Source organism: Fulmarus glacialis, unplaced genomic scaffold, assembly GCF_000690835.1.
Source record: "Fulmarus glacialis isolate BGI_N327 unplaced genomic scaffold, ASM69083v1 scaffold43744, whole genome shotgun sequence".
Lineage (NCBI taxonomy): Eukaryota > Metazoa > Chordata > Aves > Procellariiformes > Procellariidae > Fulmarus > Fulmarus glacialis.
Genome location: NW_009209497.1, coordinates 4551 through 25001, shown reverse-complemented (window position 1 = coordinate 25001; position 20451 = coordinate 4551). Strand labels below are relative to the sequence as shown.

The following is a 20451-nucleotide window of genomic DNA, read 5'->3' as shown; positions in this document are numbered from 1 at the left end:
GCTCTAGCAGATTCTGAAGCATACTTGAGGAATGCCAGAAGATGCAAGTCTTAAGAGCACACAATTCGGGCTCTGGCAAAGGTGCACTCAAATATAAGGCTAAAGTATAAGCTATTTTAGTTTGACCATCTAAAACCCAAGACTAGTCAAGTAAAACAAAGGCTTAAACTCTTTAACCAGCCAGAGACTCCATATTTTACATAGCAGTGCTACAGCTACTTCAGAACAGTTATTTTACTTGTCCATGTCATAAATTGAGGGTTGCTGAAATATCAGAGTTCAGACAGTTCAAAGGATTTATAACTTTTTTCAATTCTAGTGTAAGTATGGTTTCAGCTATACTATCTCACAGTTGACATACAGATCTTCTGTATAAAATAATTTTAAATTCATCTCCAGTCGAGATGCAGATATATCTGAGTAATGACAATCAGAATTTTAACCCAGGGAAAGATGCTATTTCTTTGCAAGAATGCACTCCCAGCCAAGACTGTCATTGCTGTAGCTTATCTGAAGATGAGTCACTAGGGCACCTTTGAAAAATATTAACTGGAAATTAAGATGTTAGATTAGCCTATCAGCCACCAATAGCTGATTTTTGTATTAAAATACAAAGCCCTAAAGCTGGTAATAAGACACCTAGATTTCTGGATTTGAGATCCAAAAAGTTTAAAATACTGGGTTTTGTAGTTTCTAGAAAGATTTGTCACTTGTACTTCCATTGTTTCCCTATGACCTTAAACTATAGGAAATCCAAGTTCTAGCCACTTAGTTGTAGTAAGAGACCTGGGACAAGTTTTTTCAAATCTGACTGAACCAACTGCCCAGCTCTTCACCCCTGCTTCAAAAGTAGTATGAATAAAGTTACAAAAAAATGTGGGAAAAAAAAAGTGCTGAGAAAAGACATTACAAGATAAAGAACAATAGAAACTGAAGCTTGTGTGCATAGTAAAGGCCAAATGTAAAACTAATGCAATTCCTACTTTATAGATTTAAAAATAAAATGTTAAGGCTATGTTTAGGAAGTCCAGGGAAGAAAGTTTTCAGCACTGTGCAAGTTTCTAAAGCATTCTCTCCCTATTCCATTTCTTAAATCCCATAAGTCAGAATTCAAGTGTATTTTAACTTTTATGCCAGAAAGCTATCCTTAGAGGTGAAAATTAAAACTGACTACTTTCCAGTGTGAAGAGCAGGAAAGAGGACAAGAGTCTCATTGAAGTTCTAACTGCACAAGAGCTATGTAATTATGTCTTCAAGCACTCTAGCGTTCTACTAAATGGGCTACTGCAGGCCAACTCCAAAAAAAATTTCCAGTACAAATTCAGGTCCTTACTCTGATCAAGTATGAAAGCAGCATTGCTTTGTGCAACTTCGTAGCCTTGTTCTGCCAGAAGAAGATATTGAACCACAGCAGAATTTGAATCACCATCTTTATAGCTGTTGTAGGCAGTCATCAGTCTTTCAGACCAACGCCCCCGTTCACATACGTTCTTAAACAACTGCAGAAAAAAAGGAAAAAAAAAAAAAAAAAAAGGGTGAGAAGACTGGTTGTCAGGAACTTCAGAAATTTAGGTTTTGGAAGAGGAAAACCTCTAATATTCAAATGCCTGTTCAAAATACTTGCATTTCACAGGAAAAACTTGATAGATGAACTCACTGCTTAAGACAGGCTTACTCTAAGATACAGGTTACTAAGCAAATACATGCCAAGATTCAGATGCTTACTCAGAATTTTCCTTCATATCAGCTTTTTTGTTACACTTAAACCCATGTCTAAATGAAGAGTTCAGTACTTATAAAATACCGATGTTTGCTTTGCATTACATTCTTTTGATTTTCTTCAAAGTTAATACAGCAAATACAAACTTGCCGTATCAACATGAAAAATAAAGATTCTTCTCATGAGACACAAAGGAGTTTGGTAATATCTCCCTTTTCCTTTTGATAGCCTTTGCTCTGCAGTCACCAGTGGATTTTAGCTAAGACAAATTTCCTACATAAGCTGACGTGGTTATACCCAACCTTTTGCAAGTCAGTATTATTTGACCTTTATAAATGGATGACCTTACCTCAACAGCCGTATGACAGGATCGCATCACTCCAGTGCCAGTAGCATGCATCTGAGCCAGATTATAAAAAGCCAGAATGTGGCCACCCTGGGAGGCCAAGTTAAAATATTTCAAAGCTTGTTTATAGTCTCTCTTGACTCCAATGCCATCTAAAAGAAAGAATAAGTCATTGCTATTCACTCCTCTTGAAAAGCAGAGTTCTATGAAATACAGTATGTACTTACTCTTTAAAATTATTGAAGAAAAAAGTTATGAAAGTGTTAGGAAAAACCAGAATAAAATATAAATTCAGTGCAGTAAGACCACTCTACATGCAGTATATCTACATTTCTAATGCCACCTAGTGAACAGTTACTGAAAGGGCAGATGCTTAGACCCGGCAAATCATGATGTGATGCCACTTACTGTAATACATGGAACCTAGTTGAAGTTGTCCATCAACCCATCCCTGTTCTGCAGCCTTCTGGAAATACTTCAGTGCTAGCTCATAGTTCTGCAGGAAGATTTGGTCCAGTCATTAGAGCCTTGCAATACACCATAATTGAAGTAATGAAAGAAAATACACGTGTGCGCATATGTAAGTGCATGGACAGATCTATATTACAGAAAAATTACAGCAAGATGTTCTAGTGCGAAAATACTCACCTGGTCAAAATTTGGAAACAAAAAATGAAATAGCCTACAATGATATTAGCATGTCTTAAGTCTGTAGCTATCTCAAAGCTGGCATCCATATATAGCATTGCTATGAATAGTTATGCTTAACAGAACGGACGCCCTATTCTGTTTCTAGAACAATTATTTAACTTATTTCCTCAACTTTGGGCTAATTCAACTTTTGAGTATCAGTTTGCATAGCTAAATATAAAACATTTGACAAGAAACCTTCTTGTGGGAAAAGCAACAAGGCAAATGAACTAATTAAAAGGTTTCAAAGTGTTCCTCCACTCTCACAAGATAGACAAAATGGGGACAGCTAGGATTTGTCTTATTTCACAAGAAAATTAGAGCCAAGTTCAAAACTCCTACCAAAAATGCAATGCATTTCTAATAGCTTCAGCAACATTTTCAAACTTAGAGGGAACTTATCATGTTTCATAGCTGCTAACTCCATAGTGATTTTTTTTTTTTATATTACAGATTTCCTCATGGAGTTTTCAGTGTAACAGAAATCTTCACAATTAAGTCTACGGTACTTCTCTCCAGAGAAGTAGTTTGTTGACAACAAGAAGTTACACAATCACCTATGATTAGAAAGATGGCTGTCAAAAGCTTACCACTGGAACACCTCTTCCGTAGAGGTAAGCCATTCCTAATCCACTCTGTCCAACTGGATTACCCTGAAAACACAGGAAAACACTTCTGCAAAGAAAGGCAAAACCTACAGCTCTGTCCTTCAAATTTGGTATGTCTTTTAACATCACTAAAACAAATAGTGCTTAAGATAGATTTTCTTTGTAACTTTGCTCCTAGTAAGTAATAGTTATTTAGGGAGAAAATAGTATCTTTGATAACTTTTATTCAGTAACTACACAGGTGACTAACAGGAAAAATAAAAGCTTTCAATTCTAGTTATGAAAGTCTACTATGCACTTTCAAAATATCATGTGAGATATAGAACCCACACCCATAGAAAAGTGGGGCATTAGTAGCTTATTCATCTTCAGTTTTTCCAAGTTTGAGATGTTCTGGATGCTACAGAAGCTCCCAAAACAGCTACAGGAACTCTGAGAATCTGTCTTAATTTAAGGGCAGATTGGTGGCTGTCCTGTGGGCTGCATTACTGACCACTGCCCCTGCAAAAGTATGCACTATGGTATTCCTTCAGTGCCAGGACAGGCAATGGGGCACATCAGAAACCTTCAGTGAATGTAGGAAATTAGCAAATTGAGATATTGTTACTCTAGGACAGAGGTGTAGAATAGCAATCTAATAGTGGAATGCAAGAACCATGAAGACAGTTATCTTACAACAATCTCTTCAAAACTTCATCTATTGTGCTTCACATGCTAAACATCTTTCCTTGATGAAAACTGATGCTTTAACTGTACAAATGCCACTATAAGGGACAGGTCAAAGACAGACATGAGGGCTTAACAGCCAAAAACCAAACACTCCAATGAGATGAGATGTATAAATCCCAAAACATTATCTATTCACTGACCACAAAACAGAACCAAGATAACATAGTATCAGTGTACTGTAAATTTCTGTGACAAGACAACTTTGGATTAATGAAAATTAACACTTAACAGAATTGCAGGCTATTTAGGTGGATAGTATTTCATACTGATTCCAGCATTCATGAGAGCTAGACTCCTTGTGCTGAACACATCTTCATGAAGCACCATGACCAGAACTGGAGGCAGTTTCTGACATCTTAGACAAGCAAGGTTTAATTATGGGCTAATCTGGGACAGAAGTTGGGAGTAGGTGTATGCACATGGAAGTGCGTGAAAGGAAGCATTTGCAGCATTTCCCAGCTAATCAACTTTTTAATGCATATGCTGTATTTCTAGCTTACAGATAACCATACCATATCAGCAGCTTTCTTGAAATACTGAAGAGCTGTTTCATTGCTCTGAGGTACAACATCACTTCCTTCTGAGTACATCTGAAGGAGAAAGGCATTATTGAAAAACAGTGAAGAAGTCAGTTTAGCATGGAGATCATAAAGCATCTTCACTTTGCATGTGAGAGGGAGACTATTGTACTATTAGACTGACTATTGCATTATGGAATAATCATTAAAGAACTTGCCCAGAAGCAGAAAACACGTCTCTATGCTGTAAAATTCAGATTCAGAGGGTTTAACTTTCTAATGGAGAATGAACTGTCCATAAAATTAAAAAGTTTTCATGAAAATACCCTTCATTTTTGAGTTCTACCAGTGTGCAGTGAAGAACACATAATTGGGCAAAAATCTTGTAAGACCAGTGGAAGTCAAACTATATTGGCAGTTAAAATACTTCTTGAAAACAAAACAAAAATTGATTACTAAACCCTGTTCATTTCAGCATTTATTAGATACAAAACACCCAAGCAGGGTGTACAAAACACAGGGAAAGCAGGAACCTGCAATTTCTCCTGTCAGCACATTCATGCTCTAAGGACATGAATTTTGCATCCTCTACTGCAGTGACAGCCTGAAAAAGATGAGCTAGAGCTGCTGCTTACTGCAGCCTAACCTTAGAGGGTACTCAAATGGAGTAATAAGGATTTAGCTCCTCACAGGGTGAAGGTAGCCTGCAACCCAGATCTCAGGCAAGTGACCCAAATACCTTTCTAAGCAGTAACACATATCACCATTAGCAGCTTGTCAATCACGTTTTAGATTAACAAAAGGACTTAAATGTGAGAAAACTGACACAATGGCCCACCTTGCAGATAGACTCAGGCTTTGGTTCAGAGTAGATGCAGACCTATTGGCAACTCTGACTCAGATGCCTCAGTTCTCTACGCAGAATAAGAATACAGATGTCTTTCCCCTTTCCTTCCTGAATTTAGTATTTCCCACTAGGCAAAATTTTGAGAAGCTTAGCTTTTCCCCACACACTGTGTGGGGGCTGAATCCCACCACAGAAAAAGGACAATTAGGTATTTAACTATTTAGTTTTTAAAAAAAGATCTAGTTCAAGCACTATTTAGAAAAAACAGAAGTTCCTAAAGCAAAGGAGCAAGTAGAAAATTTAGACTAGACATACTAGACTATGACATTCGAATGTTGCAGGACAATTCAAAACAGTAGCAAAGCACAAGTACTTCGATTCCAGCATTCAAGTTTTAGACTACCTGATATGAGAAAGTAGGAAATATGTGTTATTTTTCATTGAAAGACAGTCAATTTGCTTACTTTTGAGAGTGTTTCTGTCCATCTTACCTTTCCTAGAAAGGCCATGGCATGTGAATTGCCAGCATTAGCTGCTTGATTGAAGTACTCAAATGCTCGCTGTAGGGAAGAAAACAAGTATTTTAGCCACCATGACTATGATTTGAGTACCTTTTCTTGCAAATAGAGCAGATGCGAGTAGGTTGTTTGCCAAATTACAAGGTTCTTCTGGAGATGAGAGTTATCAATCCCACCTAATTTAATATACGTAGCAGGGTTCCCCACTTATAATCAGAATATTGAGCAGCAATCCCTCTCAACAGTGTATTCCAAAAAGCAGAGGGGAAAAAAAAAAAATACTACAGCTGCTACTATGCACAAGCTACACAGGTAAATCTTACTTCCTTATTGTATCTCCAAACCCTGTTTAGAAGAGGAGAGATCTGCCAGTTCCTATTCCAGTTTTACACAGAGCTTGGTTATACTCATTCTGACCACTTGATATCATCTCTGAACCCTTATAGAGCAGTCATTTTAAGGTGATTAAATGTGATGACCAGTTGGTAACCAGTCTGAAATAATCCTCAGGACTGCACATCCTCAGCTTTCCATTTTTTCAACATATACTTTAAGAAGAGGTTAGCTATTTTAACTTCTATAAGCAGTAGCATCAGCAGAAGTTCTATTATCTATGCACACTTAATATCCTTAGTATTGAAAGTTGCACTGCTTTGTCTACAGAAGCAAAATATTCTTGCAAGCCACATAAACTAGACTATCATTGCTAATGCACACACAGTGCGTCATGAAGATTCTACTACACGTACAAAAGCTCAGCCTGTTCCAAGTACTACTTGATGAAAATCTGGTCTTTGTTTTTGACTTCCTCATTTCTAAGATGATTAGTCTTGAACTAATTGTGTAAGAAAATCAGTTCCATGTACTAGTCACATAAAGATTAAGTTTTATTGAATGAATTAAGTTTTATTGAACAAGACTACTGAAGTCATTAAATACCTTACAGTGGTACTTAAACACTTTTGCTTCACTGTGGTCTCAGCTATACTTTCTCCCCCTCCACCAAGCATAATATGCATCAGAGATACACAGAAAGGGTACCTGATGATTTTGCTCTACTCCTCTTCCTCCGTGCAAGTGTAACTGTCCAAGGCCAACCTAAAAATAAATTTTTGCATTGCAAATAAGTCACTTTTCTGTAGGGACTTTCTTTTTCTAGTAATACAGATACCAGTGAGCTAATTACATGCACAAAGACAGACCATATCAGAGTTAAAGATGCCACAAAGTCTGAAGGCACAGATTTGCTTCAATAACTGCAGTCCTATTTTTTCACATTAGCCTAAGCAGAAATTTATCCTAGATAAAAGTTATGTGACTGTCCTAGATACAAAATAATAATTGTTCATTTGAATTCTGCCTACCTAATTCTTAAGCCATATATGATCAAGTCGAATTGTGACAATTTGCCTGTATTAGTGTCCTCCCCTCCTGCATTATGTGTAGAAGAGGTCCAGCCTGCAGCATGCAGAAGTCATGTAAGAGGAGAAGCAGCGAGAAACTAAGGTCCCCTGTCAGGGCCAGTTCTTTTGATCAAGGCTTCCTCCACAACATCTAAAGCTATCCTTAGACTAGTCTGGCTGGTTTCTATTGGAAGCCAAGATCCTCTTTCCTAAGATACTAAAGTTATAATGTTTTGGACTTATTTTCCACACAAATTTGCATTTTCTGTCCAAGTTCTACCTTAAACACATTAAAATATAAGCCTCTTCTCATAAAGACTAATGAGGAAATAGCAACCAGGTTGATTTAGGAGGAAGAGAAAACTAAAGCTCCAACGTCTTTCCATATTTCATAAAGCTGTTCCTGTAATTCTTGAAAGCCTCTGCATACCATCAGGTGAACTTAATCTTACCTGTGCTTGTACATCTCCTTTCTCTGCTAAAAACTGATAATACTGAATCAAGTCTTCTTCTAGCATCCCACTTGCCATTCCTGGATTTTCTACTTCATCTGCTAAGCGAATTCGCTGAACCACTGTGCCACCAGTCAAAGAAATGTCACTAGCAACTGGAAAACAGGTAAGATAAATTTTCAGACAGTTTTGTTCAATACAAATATTACACTGCAACTTAGTAAAAACAGATCTCTACAGACCTTCAAACTATTACTCAGAAAGAATTAATTACTTTGACACTCTCTAAGAATTAAAGACATTTCAACAGATAGAGATAAAAATAGCATATCATGATTCAGAGCCAAACAGATAACTCATTTAATAGCTGGTATTCTCTATTTTTGTCCTATTAGTGTTGATAGTACTTCTAGTACCTTCTAGGTGAATGATATAGAAATACATAGAAAGAACGTTAGCCTAGTAAAAAGTTTTTACCGTGATTAGCTACAAGTCGGTAGTGAGTGAGAGCAGATTCACAACTTTGAAGGACTCCTATCCCAGCCCAGTACCGGTAACCCTAGAAAGGAACACAAAAAAATACAGGACTATAATTTATTTGACAACATACTGCTTGCGAGATTACAAACTTTTTTCACATTACTTGAGCAAGATTTGATGAGACAATAGGCAAAACAAAGGCCACAGGTCCATTGTGTCTGCATTAAAAACAACTGACTGATACCATTAAAGGTTAAGCATAGCTAATATACTTCAGATATTACTCAAGAAAAAGCAAATAAGCAGAATGGTACTTATGGGTGAAAACCTAAAGCCTTTTACTTACACATGTTGCACTTTATTTGTCTTAAATCTCACAATACTGATTTAAACAGGATCTTCTGTAAAGATCTCTGGCTTTCACAGTTCTCATTAGCCTATAAAAATTAAAAGTCTGACACTTCTGCTTTAAGTCAAGAGATGTAAACACAGTCCATCTAGATTCACAGTGGTATACAGCTTACAATGAGCAGACTTTTCCTTAAGTTAACAAGGAATAACAGGGAGGATACTATTGCCCACCCAATGCATGCATGATGATCTAATATTTGGACAGTGTATTCACATGAATGCAAACCTTACATTAAATATTTAAGAGTACAAAAAAGTTCTTGCATGTGTAAAGTTACTAACTATCTTACTTACCAAGATCATATGGGCGATCAGATTTCCTCCTAAAGCTCCAAAAGTGTAATACACCAGGGCCTTAAAACAAAATCATTGGTTATTTAACATCTGCCTCCAAGATAAAATACAGGAGCACACACTGAAGATTTCTGAGTTACCTTAGCTTGACTAGAATTCACTCCTAGACCAGATGCATATAGAAATCCAAGAGCCTGGAAATAAAATAAAGTTTGTCAGCACATCCTTTGAAAAATCCAGGATCAGTTTTCCTGGAATACAAAAGTATAAAGAAGTCAAACAACAATTCAAAGCTGCAAAGAATATGTCAAGCACTACCTTCACTTTGATACCCTCCTATGTCTAGGCCCTTCCCTGCCCCTTTTAAAGTTTGAAGTTTCTAAATTATTCAGTTGCCTAGGACACTAACATAAATACAAGTCACCAGAATTCAGTCTAGTGGATCGAATGCAAGGAAAAAATGACTACTTGCCTGAATGCCAAACGTAGATCCAAAGGTCCTGAACAGTAAAAGTATCCCAGTTTAAAGACCCTCAAGTGAAGATCAACTATATTTGTCAGGTTATTCATGTAACCTATTTGTCTCATACACCAGTGCAAACATACATGAACCATGAACTTCTCTAGAATAGTCTTACTGTTTGATTTACTGTCTAATAGATCGTATGAATCTACTATTTTGCATCTGTTCCGCCATGGGTTAGTTGCATTTATGACTATAAATATAAGCAGTTAGAATGCACAGAGCTGTTTGGCTGAGGTTTTTTCAAAAGTTATTTTTATTCTTAAAATTTACATAATTACTGCTCTATCTGTAACACCTGTTACAGCTGTGTGGCTCACAGGAGAAACTAGTAGCACAGAAGATAGAAGTATATATAAAAAGGTGTCTATATTTCACAGTGTTCTAAAACTATTCTAAGACTATTTCACACTATGTGTGAAAGCACACCCCCCAAAAAAAAAAAAAAAAAAAAAATCACCTCATGCAGACAGTATTGAATTATAGACCAATAAAAGTCAAAGTCTTCACTGAGATATAAAGTCGCTAGAGAAAACATGTTCCTGCTTTCTATGGTAACTCAGCACTCCAACATTAAACAGGGAACAGCAGGACACTTGGTAGCCAAAGACCTAAAAGAAACTGGATAATTCCTAAAGAAGCTGACACTTCCAAAGCAAGAGACAATTAAACAATAAGTATATGCAGATATTGAGATATTAAAATTGATAACACCCACATTTTATGACATTACATGTGGACAATTACATATGAACAATTCTATAATGTTCAAAGGCACAGGGACAAAGTGAGTCCCATTCCACTAAACAGCTTTCAAGATTCCTAGTTTATAACTTCCTAGATTATAAATTTGTCTGTGTGTATATCTACCCATCTCAAAGATAAAACTGCAGATGAAAAGCCACAACATCGCACACAAATGACAAGAGAAATGAAAAGTAACACAGAGTTTCAGCGAAGATTTGTTGGCTGGAGTTATCTGTATCTACCTGTTTTTTGACTTATACATCCAATCTAGTCTGTCACACAACAGATTAATTAATTAATTTATTTAATTAATTAAATCAAAAGACCACTACCATACTATATTACTGGTAGTTTAATGCTGTTTTTTCAAACTCAAAGAGAAGACCTGTTTCCATGCATTTACCTTGAGAGTGCAGGTCCATTTGCCACTGCACCCTCAGTAATGCTAGCAGCATGCAGAAGCCAGGTAAAGCAGAAGCATTTGGGGGACAACCTTTGAACTGAAGTAAGGCACTGGTGAAATTTAAAAAGGTAAAGGCAATGCGCAGTCAGGATCAGGAAATGCTTAGGCAAGCATTAATAAAATACATTACCTGAATCAGAGCCTGAACCAAACATTTTACATCAAGTTTTCAAACAATTTAAAAAAGCAGCACTCTGTCTGCTGTCTTTTTTAACAAGGCAACAAATACCACTTACTGATGTCATTCTATTCTGGATGCAAGAACAATCTACAAAACCACCTTAGAGTAAGTACAATCTATAAAACAATTTATAAACCTGTAAAAACTTTTGTAGAATCTAAGGATATACATACCATTTGTCCTTTAGGAGACCCTTCTTCTGTTAGTTTTTCAAATAGTTCTTTTGATGACTGGATGTTCTGCTTCAGGTAATCCCCAAACAACAAAGCATAAGACACTTTCTCCATTGCCTTGGTATGATTCATGTCAGCTGCTTTCAGAAGATATTGATATGCTCTTAAAAGAAAACAATTTCTTAGTCACCTTGAGGCAAAGAAGCAGATTCCATTCATAAACCTGAAGATTCTGGGGAGGTGTTCTGTTCCTCTGTTTTAGGCTCTATTTTCTACAAGTGCATCTACCTACAGTCATTTTTTCCAGCTCTGAATTGACAATCTATGCAACAACTCATATGATTTAGCTAACAGAGAAACTGGATTTTAATTTTCACTCTACTCCATATGCAAAGCAGTATGCGTTTCCTCCCCTGCAAGATATATGAAAAGTTTAAGGTCAAATGATCATGTTTTTGTAGCAACAATTTTAAGTCCTGTACTAGGTATCTAGTAGGACCACTACTCTGACAGCTTCACAGATCATGATAGAAGAAACAAGCCTGAAAAAGACTATGGAGTCTCTTTGATTTGTTGAGTACAAAATCATTCCAATGAAAACAGTAAGTGTAGGGTCCAATACAACTGCACACATCATCAATTTTGTGATGAAACAGTCATGCTAACAATGAGAAAGTTCTCTGGAAACTCCCCTTTTTATTTCAGCCCTCAGAACTTACAGTAGTCCTCCAAAGTAATTTCACAGCAGCTGGTTTCACAACAACTTAAAAAACTGTAACCTTAAACATCATAACACAGTACTGTCAAGCATGCTTTAGCTTGATTTCTCATGGACCTTTGATAGCATTCCAAGATTTTTCTTCACCTCTCCTCCTTTCTATTCTCAGACTTGTTTTCTTTCTTTAGGACAGGCTGAGGCACACCTGGTTCCTCACATAATTTCATCTTCTAAGAAAGTGTAAGGTGTTCAAGAGAACTAAGATCTAATATTGTTTTACAATTCCTACACTATTTTATACAAAATAATTATTAGTCGGAGTCTAACAGATACTGTCTCCCTTTGTCTTTGCTAAAGTGTGATGGACAACCTCTAGCAGTGCTTCAGTTTCGTTGATACATAAAGTAGAAATATGCTCCCTTATCTCCACAAACAAGTTTAACACGGTAATAGTGCCCACATAATAATCAACAGCCTGAAGTCACCACTTACTGATGAAGTTGTCAACATGAGTACCAGGGAGTTCTAAATTAACATAGCTATTCTTAATTATAGTGGTAAGCTGACAACTATTTCATCAGTAATTGGACACATACAGAGTAGAAACTAAACAGATCAGAATGAACAGAACGCTCATTTCTTTTTTTTTTTTTTGTTTCGTCTACAAGCATTACCCTTTTCTCTCATACAATGTTAATTATTAGAATTTTAACAATTTGTTGAGATTAAGTTTAATACTATTTTTATGGTGACCGAAAACATCAGAAAGCAGGAACAAAAACAGAGCAGGACAATAAATGCTGATTTTTCCCACTTAATCGTTGAAGCAGAATGAGAACCAGACTGTAAGAAACATTTGAAAAAGGACAATTATCTTGTATCATGTTCTCAGGTTTTTTTCTGGGCAGTTGCCACATGTAAGTTGTAGCTAGAGAATTGCGGCACCATCTTGCATTAAGTCAATGTTTTGATGACATCCACTCTTCAGAAATTAATCTTATACAATTTTTAGTGGATTCAGAGGAAAGCAGGCATAAATTTGTTTTTCTAAATACCCTGAAATTACTATTTCTTTTCACTACTATCACTGCATAGTTTGATGCTAAGTCCAATAAATTGCAAAGTCCCAGGGCAACTCATTTAAGTTATTTTTCAGTTAAGCCAGAGTGACCAGCCGTGTCATCCTTCTCTTGTGGGGGTAAAGGAGGTAGACTTACTCTTTCTTCTGAGCCTTTTTACTGCTTTCATTAAGGATTTTCATTCCAGTCTGATAAACATCCTCAGCTTCTTGCATCTGTCTTCTTCTATTAGACTGCTCTTCAGCTTAAAAAAAGAGAAGAGTATATTAAGAGCTCCAATTACACAGCTCAAGACTATTCTCTCAAAATTCCTATTGGTTCTAAAGAGAAAATACAACCAAATATGTTTCTGAAGACCAATAAATAAGCGAAGTGATTAAAAAAGCTGTCTCAAGCAGGTGTTGGATATCTTGGTAGACAGTTTCTTCTCACTTGATGTCTCTCATGTGCGAATTTGCTGTTAAAATATTCTTTTCATTGCTCCAAAGCAAGCTGTGTAAGGAAGAAAGGTTCCTCCTTCAGGAGGACGTTTCCTAGAGAAGGGTTGCGTTTGTGCAACAAATCAGTGAGTATAATGGGAAACACTGTCAAACCCCTATACTCCTACAGCCTCAGAAACTAAGAGTTTTATGATGCCTCCACTGCAAGATTTCCCAAATAGCTTTGGGAAGTGGCATTTGCATTATAATCTTTTCCATCATGAGAACTTTGCCTTTGTAATTACTTGTATATCACAGTATAAAGTGGCCATTAATATATGACAGGGACTTCTAGACCCAGAAATAAAGGGCATTGAGAGGACTGAAAATAATAGCTTAAGAAAGCATTCCTTGGACAAGACATCAGGTTACTTACTTTCACAGAAGCCCCACTTTTGATCTTTCTTGTAATCGTAGGTCGTTGCACACCAAAGCCTGCCATCTTCTCTCCCATCTGCAGTGCACTCTGCATACTCCTTCTCCATAAACAAAAAGGGGAAGTAGCAAGGTTCACCATCTGCAGTGCCTCCAATAGCTGTCAAAACTGAAAATACGTACCCAGGAATTAGACTGCTTTCCTTTACTCCACTAATTAAAGTCATCCACTACATATGGGAAAGCACTCCTATGTTGGTTTTGATTTCTATGAACTGCATTTAATCAAGTTTTCAGTAAAATTTCTAATTTACAAAAGCCTGAAAAAGCAATTATTTTTCTAAATAGCACTTGAAAAAATATTATTCTTATTTTTAATTAGAAATGAAACAGAAGGTATGTGGTTTCTTACATTCCTTAGTTCTAAGCAAAGAAAATATTTTTGTTTAGATTGGAAAAGGCAAATCTTGGTTACATTTTTATTGCCTACCAAAATAAACAGCCCTTCCTTTCACTTTCTCTTCTCTGCACTCCCTTCCTCATGCAAAAGACTACCCTTGAAGTGCATTCCAGTGCATATATTCATTTTAGCCCCAGGGTTAGACGTAATCATGACAAAACCACTCACATCGCCAAATGTGATACTGAAAGTACTTGAATATCAGCAGGGAGTACACTTAGAACATACAACTGTAAGAAAAGACTTAAATGAAATCACTATGAGTCCAGTCATTTTCTATTGTTGCATATACTTATATTGAAAACTTTATTTCACTGCACCAATATATTTAAGTTGCATTCAAAATTACTTTGAACAGCATGATTTATCATTTCTCATAAACTAGAAATTCAAAGGTTACTTATTGCAATATTTTTAAACAAAATCAGTCTTCTATGAAGACTAAGAATTATCTTCATTTTTTGAAAATGAAATTATTTCAATTAGCCTTTTATAAAGATTCTTCCTCTTTCACTAAGCTAAATCCAGCAGTTGGGTTCAGCTTCATTTGAAGACATTTACAAAGTCATGCAATTGAGAATGTCAATTATACGGTGTTTTTTCAAGTTAAATTTGTAATTCTTGTGGTTACAGAGAAAGCTAGTTCTTTTTTCTAGGGTCTATACTTGTAAGGCCTAGAGACCATACTAATTTAAAAATCTCACGTTGATTTTTTGAAGCATAAGGAAGTCTCCAGGATTAGTTGACCTGTTCAAATTGCTCTTCATAATTTGATTCCTTGGCAGATGTTCCACCATACCACTCCAAGTTAATTATCCCATAACACACAAGGAAAAATGTTATTTTCAGAAATTGCATTCAAAAACAATGTGTCCAGATGCAATTAGCCTGGAATCATTTCAGACATCTGTTAACCACAGCGTAATGCACAAACTCATGCTAAGGGTATATGTAACTACAACTGATAGGACCTCTTATCACTGTCATTTGAACAAACTCCAGGTCCAGGATATTAAAACTATTTGAGATCTTGAAGTTTTACTTGTATTGTTTAGTACCTTGTCTCCTACATTGAAAGCAGTTGGACACGAACCATTTACACAGTGCTCTGCATGAGTTAGCTGTACACTGAAGTTATGAAATTACTCTGCCCCAGTCCTCCCCCTTGCCTTTTTTTAATTCTAAATTCAACCATAATGCTGTTTTTCCCCCCTGATAGTAACAAATACTAACCCCTACAGCAACACAGCAATGCGATCACAGAATAAAATGCTCACCAGAGTTATTTTATCATGTACTTAACGAATGATAAATACAAACTGAGGCAAATAATTTACTCAGAGGATAAATTACTTTTTGTCAAAGTGCAAGTAGCAATTTACCTGGTTTACTATGTCTGAATAAAGTATATGGTATTTTATCATTATATTTTGTCCTTATTTACTTACATCTCATCTCACACTTTATGGTGCAGGAAACCCAAATATAGATTTATTATAAGTATTGGTTACATTACTGTAAGATTCCTTCAAATAGGAAAACAAACGCAACAGGAATTGCCAGCTCTGTATAAACTCGTGGGCAGTTTTCAGCAAAAACTGTTAGTATGGAACTTGATTGTTACAAAAACATACCACACAAAAGATAAATAACTAAAAAATACCATTTTCTTTACACACAAGACCTCCTCGCTAATCAGAAGAGAGCAGGACAACTTCTTTCTTAGAAGGTTAAAAGCCTTAGTAGTACTAATTCTAAATTACTGAAGATGAAATTTTTTCCTGCTCAATATCCTGCAAAATACTCATGGAAACTTGAAGAATATTATTTTTTTCCATGCAATCTCATGACCATACACAGGAGCCAAACTGTACTTAGAAAAGCTTTAATCTCCCTTAATGCAGTCCTGTCACCAGTAGCTCATTCAAAAGATGTAACATCTGTACCCGAGGTAGATTCCTGTCCTGCCCAGTTAAAGTTTGCCAGTAAAGCTGTCGTTTAGCTGTCGTTTTTTTCCTGCCAGAATACAAATACTTTTAGATAAAACCAGTAATCCTTCCATCCACATCACTTATTTACTTCATAAGAGGTTCCAAAAACTGCACAAGACTTAAATTTATGGTTTTTGAAAGTCACTTACAATACTTTTACAGGTGTAGTTAAAAACCTCAGTTGCCAGGGAGCAAGCCATCTGGTTACACCTTTCTGATGTGAGAGTAAAAGTATCTTAAAGTTTGCTTTTGAAATAGACTGCACTGACTAAATATGGTGCTTAGCTGACTGTTTTGTGGCAGCAAGCTGTTTGGTGGATTTTATATACCTTTTTCCTGTACAACACCACACCTATCGACAGCAATACTTAATCCTATTACTGAGTTTTTACAAACTAGTTCTGCGTTAATAAGGAAGGCTTATTAGAAAACACTGAAAGTTAGTATACAACGGAGCTCATTTCACAACTCCTGCTTTCTTTTGACATTCAAATCTGAGTTGAGAAGATAGACAAATACTTATATTATCATGTAACTATATTTTTTTCAGTAAAGTTGAAGATTTACTTTCTATGGACAAGTGAAAAGGAAGTGTCTTTGCTGCATAGGCTAGGGTACTCAACTGCCATATAGTTATCATCCACTACTAACTGCAGGTCAAAAAATCATATTAAATTTATATTTTCATTAGTAGTAAAAAAGAAATACTAGAATTTCCTGGGAATTAGGCACAAGGATATAAGGTTTTACCTATATTTAAAACCTTACTGAAGTTTACATTCAATTTAGATGTTGCCTTAAGGCTCCTAATGCTGTCCTAGGAAGCTTGTCTTTGCGTAACAATTTGTTCCTTCTCTGTTAACTGACTCTCCAGGCAAACAGCCAGCAGGTTGAAACACTGATGCTATTTCTCTTTCTATGTTTGGTATACATACACACAGCATAGTCTGTGTACTTGAGTCCTACTTGAAGAATCAGGGCTTTCTCCATTCGATAGTTAAAGCTTTCCAAGAAGATGGAAACAACAAGAATTATGTAAAACCCTTTCAAATGCATCTAAAAATAACCACTCAGGCTTCAATCACAATATATTTGAAAACTTTTTGGTGTTGCTTTCTAATGGAAAAGGCAGCAATTACCATTCCATTCCAGAAAGGTTAAGACACTAGTTATTTCATATGTTCAAAATTACTATTTGTGTTCATCCACATGCCAAAGTTACTCAGATGCATCTTTCTTGCCACTTGTTCAAAAGTCTGTGAGCAGTTACCTGGACTCTGTATTTCTGCTTCTTCCAAATCTTTATTTAATAGATTTGACATTTCTAGAGAGTTCAACTCTTCCAGCGAATTCTGTTTTTCCTCCTCCTGACTGTGAAAGTTCTCTTCATCCTCTGACTGAGAGTCCGATTTCCCTGATTCAAGGAAGATCTGACCTGCTACCACTCGAGTTCCTGTGGAATGGTCCTTTACCTGGTCCTCTGCAGATAAAGTCTGAAGGAAAGCGGCCACATAATTTAGAAAATTAGAAACTGAGCAGCAACAGCTGGCAAAAAAGACATTACTTTTTAAAGATATGATTAATTAACATACTAAGTTTAAACAGTAGCATCAAAAGTAAGTTGAGCTACCTCTATCAGCTCTCATTGACTCTATCCCTTTCAGTTCTTTGAAAAGAAAAAATTTTTTTTTTCAAAGATATAACACAACATTAATTTCTTCAGTGCATCAGAAGAATCAATGAGACAGCAAGAGCTACAGAACAGTTTAAAACAGGAATCAAATCTTAGTTCTGAATTTCAGACTTTTGCTCTCACTCCACAAGAAAAACAGAATGACTAGAAACTTATTTCCTCACCTTTGAGTCCAGCGATTCATCTTGATTTCCCTCTTCATCTAGAAGAGATGTTGTAAGTCAGTAAAAAGCTTTTTCACGAGCAATTTTCTCAAAATAAAAATAAGTTTAGCTATAATATTGTACCATGGTTCTGAAGTATTCTAGTGTACTAAGTTGACTAACGCACTTCAGAAAGACCTTGTTAGCGTTGTCAGGAAGAATCAAATGTTTCACAGACAATCCTCTTCCTTCAATTATGCCAACACAACTGTGTGTCCAATACTGGAAAAAAGTGTGGATTTTTATTTTTTTTAGACCCAAATCAATCCTCTAGATTGCTACACAGTCTGAATTGTTCCATTCCAACTAAACTACTTTAAAAGGTATACATCAAGTGAAAAGGGCCTATGGAACCTAAGGTTTTTAGTCACCAAACCAGCTTTAGTATAAACAGCTTCAGTAGCAACCAGAAAGTTACATTAATACCACCCCACTCATAATTAAACATTGTTCTTTATAGAATGCCAATTAATTTTGCCTGATCAGCATATTCAAACCTTTATATAGAGGTCTCTCTTCAGAACTGTGATAAATTAGTTTGTCTTCAAGATACCGTTCAAGAGCTGCAAGCCTTGTTTCTTATCGGAATGGGCTATAATATGAATCTTGATAAGAAAGATCGGAAAGAGAAGAAATGGTAAAGAAGAAAGGCTATTAGGCAGAGACCTGAAGGAATAGAGGTGAAAAGGAGGGAGAAGATAATCAGAAAAGCTTATTTATGACATTTTTACCATTGTTTTACAGAATTGTCTCTTATTTCCTTTGTTCCTGTAACTTAAACAGGCTACTCGAACAACTTGGTTTGCACTATCATCTCGAATAAAAGCCTCTAAAATTATCACAGCCAAAATGTGACTGTTTCCAGCCATCAGTATCTGATACCACCTCATTTAGGTAAAAAAAAACCCACCCCATTTGAAAGAAGATGCTACAGACCTCCCTCTCTCCGGTACCCAAGTTACTTAAACCAAAATAAAAGCTCAAAATATAAAGAGATGACTAAGCAAAGCTGCCACTAACTCCTACTACATTTAGAAACTCCCCCCTTCTGAGACTCTGGGATGTGTAATGCCCTATAGCAGTGGTAAGGCGTTGTCAAGCTGGAGACCTGCACTCTGACTAGAAAAGGTACCTAAACTGATAGAAGTTAGTGCCCTGTACATGAGGTACACCATTTAGTATGTTATGTTAGCGATTAAAGACTACCTGCACAAATACTGAATGCCAACAAAACTCTCCAAAAGTTTATAGAACTCTGCTGACTTTCTGTAAGCATTTGGCAGCAAACAAAATTTGCATACTTTTCATCCTCATGCAAGTAAAGTGTCTTACCAGAGATAAATAATCTCTGAACTGACAAACTACAAACATGACACTTTTTCAGCTCATGTTTTGAAGGCTATTACTCTAACAGAGCAACCACAGGCATTTGCAATGAAAGGGCTAACCTTGGAACCCAGATTCCAGAAGGCTATTTCCACATTGTTATTTGAAGTATAACCTTTGATTAGAACAAGTAAGTAAAAAGATGAGGATCAACTTTAAGCTGTAACAGCATAATAAAAATCAAGAAAAAATGCTAAGACTTCTAGTGAAGCTGCAAAACTAAGGTGACAAGAAGTTAGACAGTGCAACTGAGACAATAGTCTGTTGAGCATACTGAAGAGGATGTAAAGCTCAAAAAATTTGACTGCCAGCAGAAGAATCTGGAACAGTCGGTGTGGGTAAGCAGCTGTAACCTACAGGTCCAAAAATGAAAGTATGTAGAGCCCTGCCAAAAAACTAGTGGAGACAGCAAAGAGCACTCCAGAAGAAACAGACCCTCCAAGTAACAACTGAGACAACATAAGAACAAACACCAATTTGGAAAAAAACACTAAAAGAGGCATAAGAAAAAACAAGGCTAGCTGCATTTTTGGCAGAGACCACAGTGCTTATCAGCTTGAGGAATCTAACAGATAAGGCTGATTGTGATAAGTCATAAGTTCTACCACTGAACTTCAATACTTCATATCACATATAACAGCTGGTTTTTAATTACGGTAAAAGTACGTATGCATTTAGGATACTTGCTGGTCCTTTCTATTTTGAAACTATGAAACAAATTTGAAGTTACTGTGTTTCCCACAAATTACATTCTACTATCCTAAATAATTTTGATCCAAAACCAAATCCCACCCCTACAAGTTCAAACTCCAGAGCTGGTCAAGAGATTCAGACATGCTTCTGGAGTGGGGGAAAACTAAGACAGGGCTAACCTACCCAGTAGCTTGTATGCTGCTATTAATATATACAAAGCACTTATACAGTACCTGTTACTACAGGAGCAAACATCATGTTACTTTTAACA

At 36.3% G+C, this 20451-nt stretch overlaps 1 protein-coding gene across 1 annotated transcript in view; it reads right to left on the bottom strand.

Annotated features, from left to right (window-relative positions):
- SEL1L (sel-1 suppressor of lin-12-like (C. elegans)) overlaps positions 1-19936 on the bottom strand; it is a gene marked incomplete at its 5' end in the record, with an annotated part of 27093 nt that extends 7157 nt beyond the window's left edge. The window contains 18 exons of the mRNA XM_009576851.1: positions 1334-1499; positions 2070-2218; positions 2475-2562; positions 3347-3409; positions 4606-4683; positions 5950-6018; positions 7018-7074; positions 7832-7986; positions 8309-8390; positions 9017-9076; positions 9157-9210; positions 11104-11266; positions 13039-13144; positions 13756-13923; positions 17476-17698; positions 18063-18100; positions 19210-19238; positions 19895-19936. Coding sequence (XP_009575146.1) covers positions 1334-1499; positions 2070-2218; positions 2475-2562; positions 3347-3409; positions 4606-4683; positions 5950-6018; positions 7018-7074; positions 7832-7986; positions 8309-8390; positions 9017-9076; positions 9157-9210; positions 11104-11266; positions 13039-13144; positions 13756-13923; positions 17476-17698; positions 18063-18100; positions 19210-19238; positions 19895-19936 — 1790 coding nt within the window. The remainder of the gene's footprint in view (positions 1-1333; positions 1500-2069; positions 2219-2474; positions 2563-3346; positions 3410-4605; positions 4684-5949; positions 6019-7017; positions 7075-7831; positions 7987-8308; positions 8391-9016; positions 9077-9156; positions 9211-11103; positions 11267-13038; positions 13145-13755; positions 13924-17475; positions 17699-18062; positions 18101-19209; positions 19239-19894) is intronic.
- Between the last annotated feature and the right edge of the window lie 515 nt (positions 19937-20451).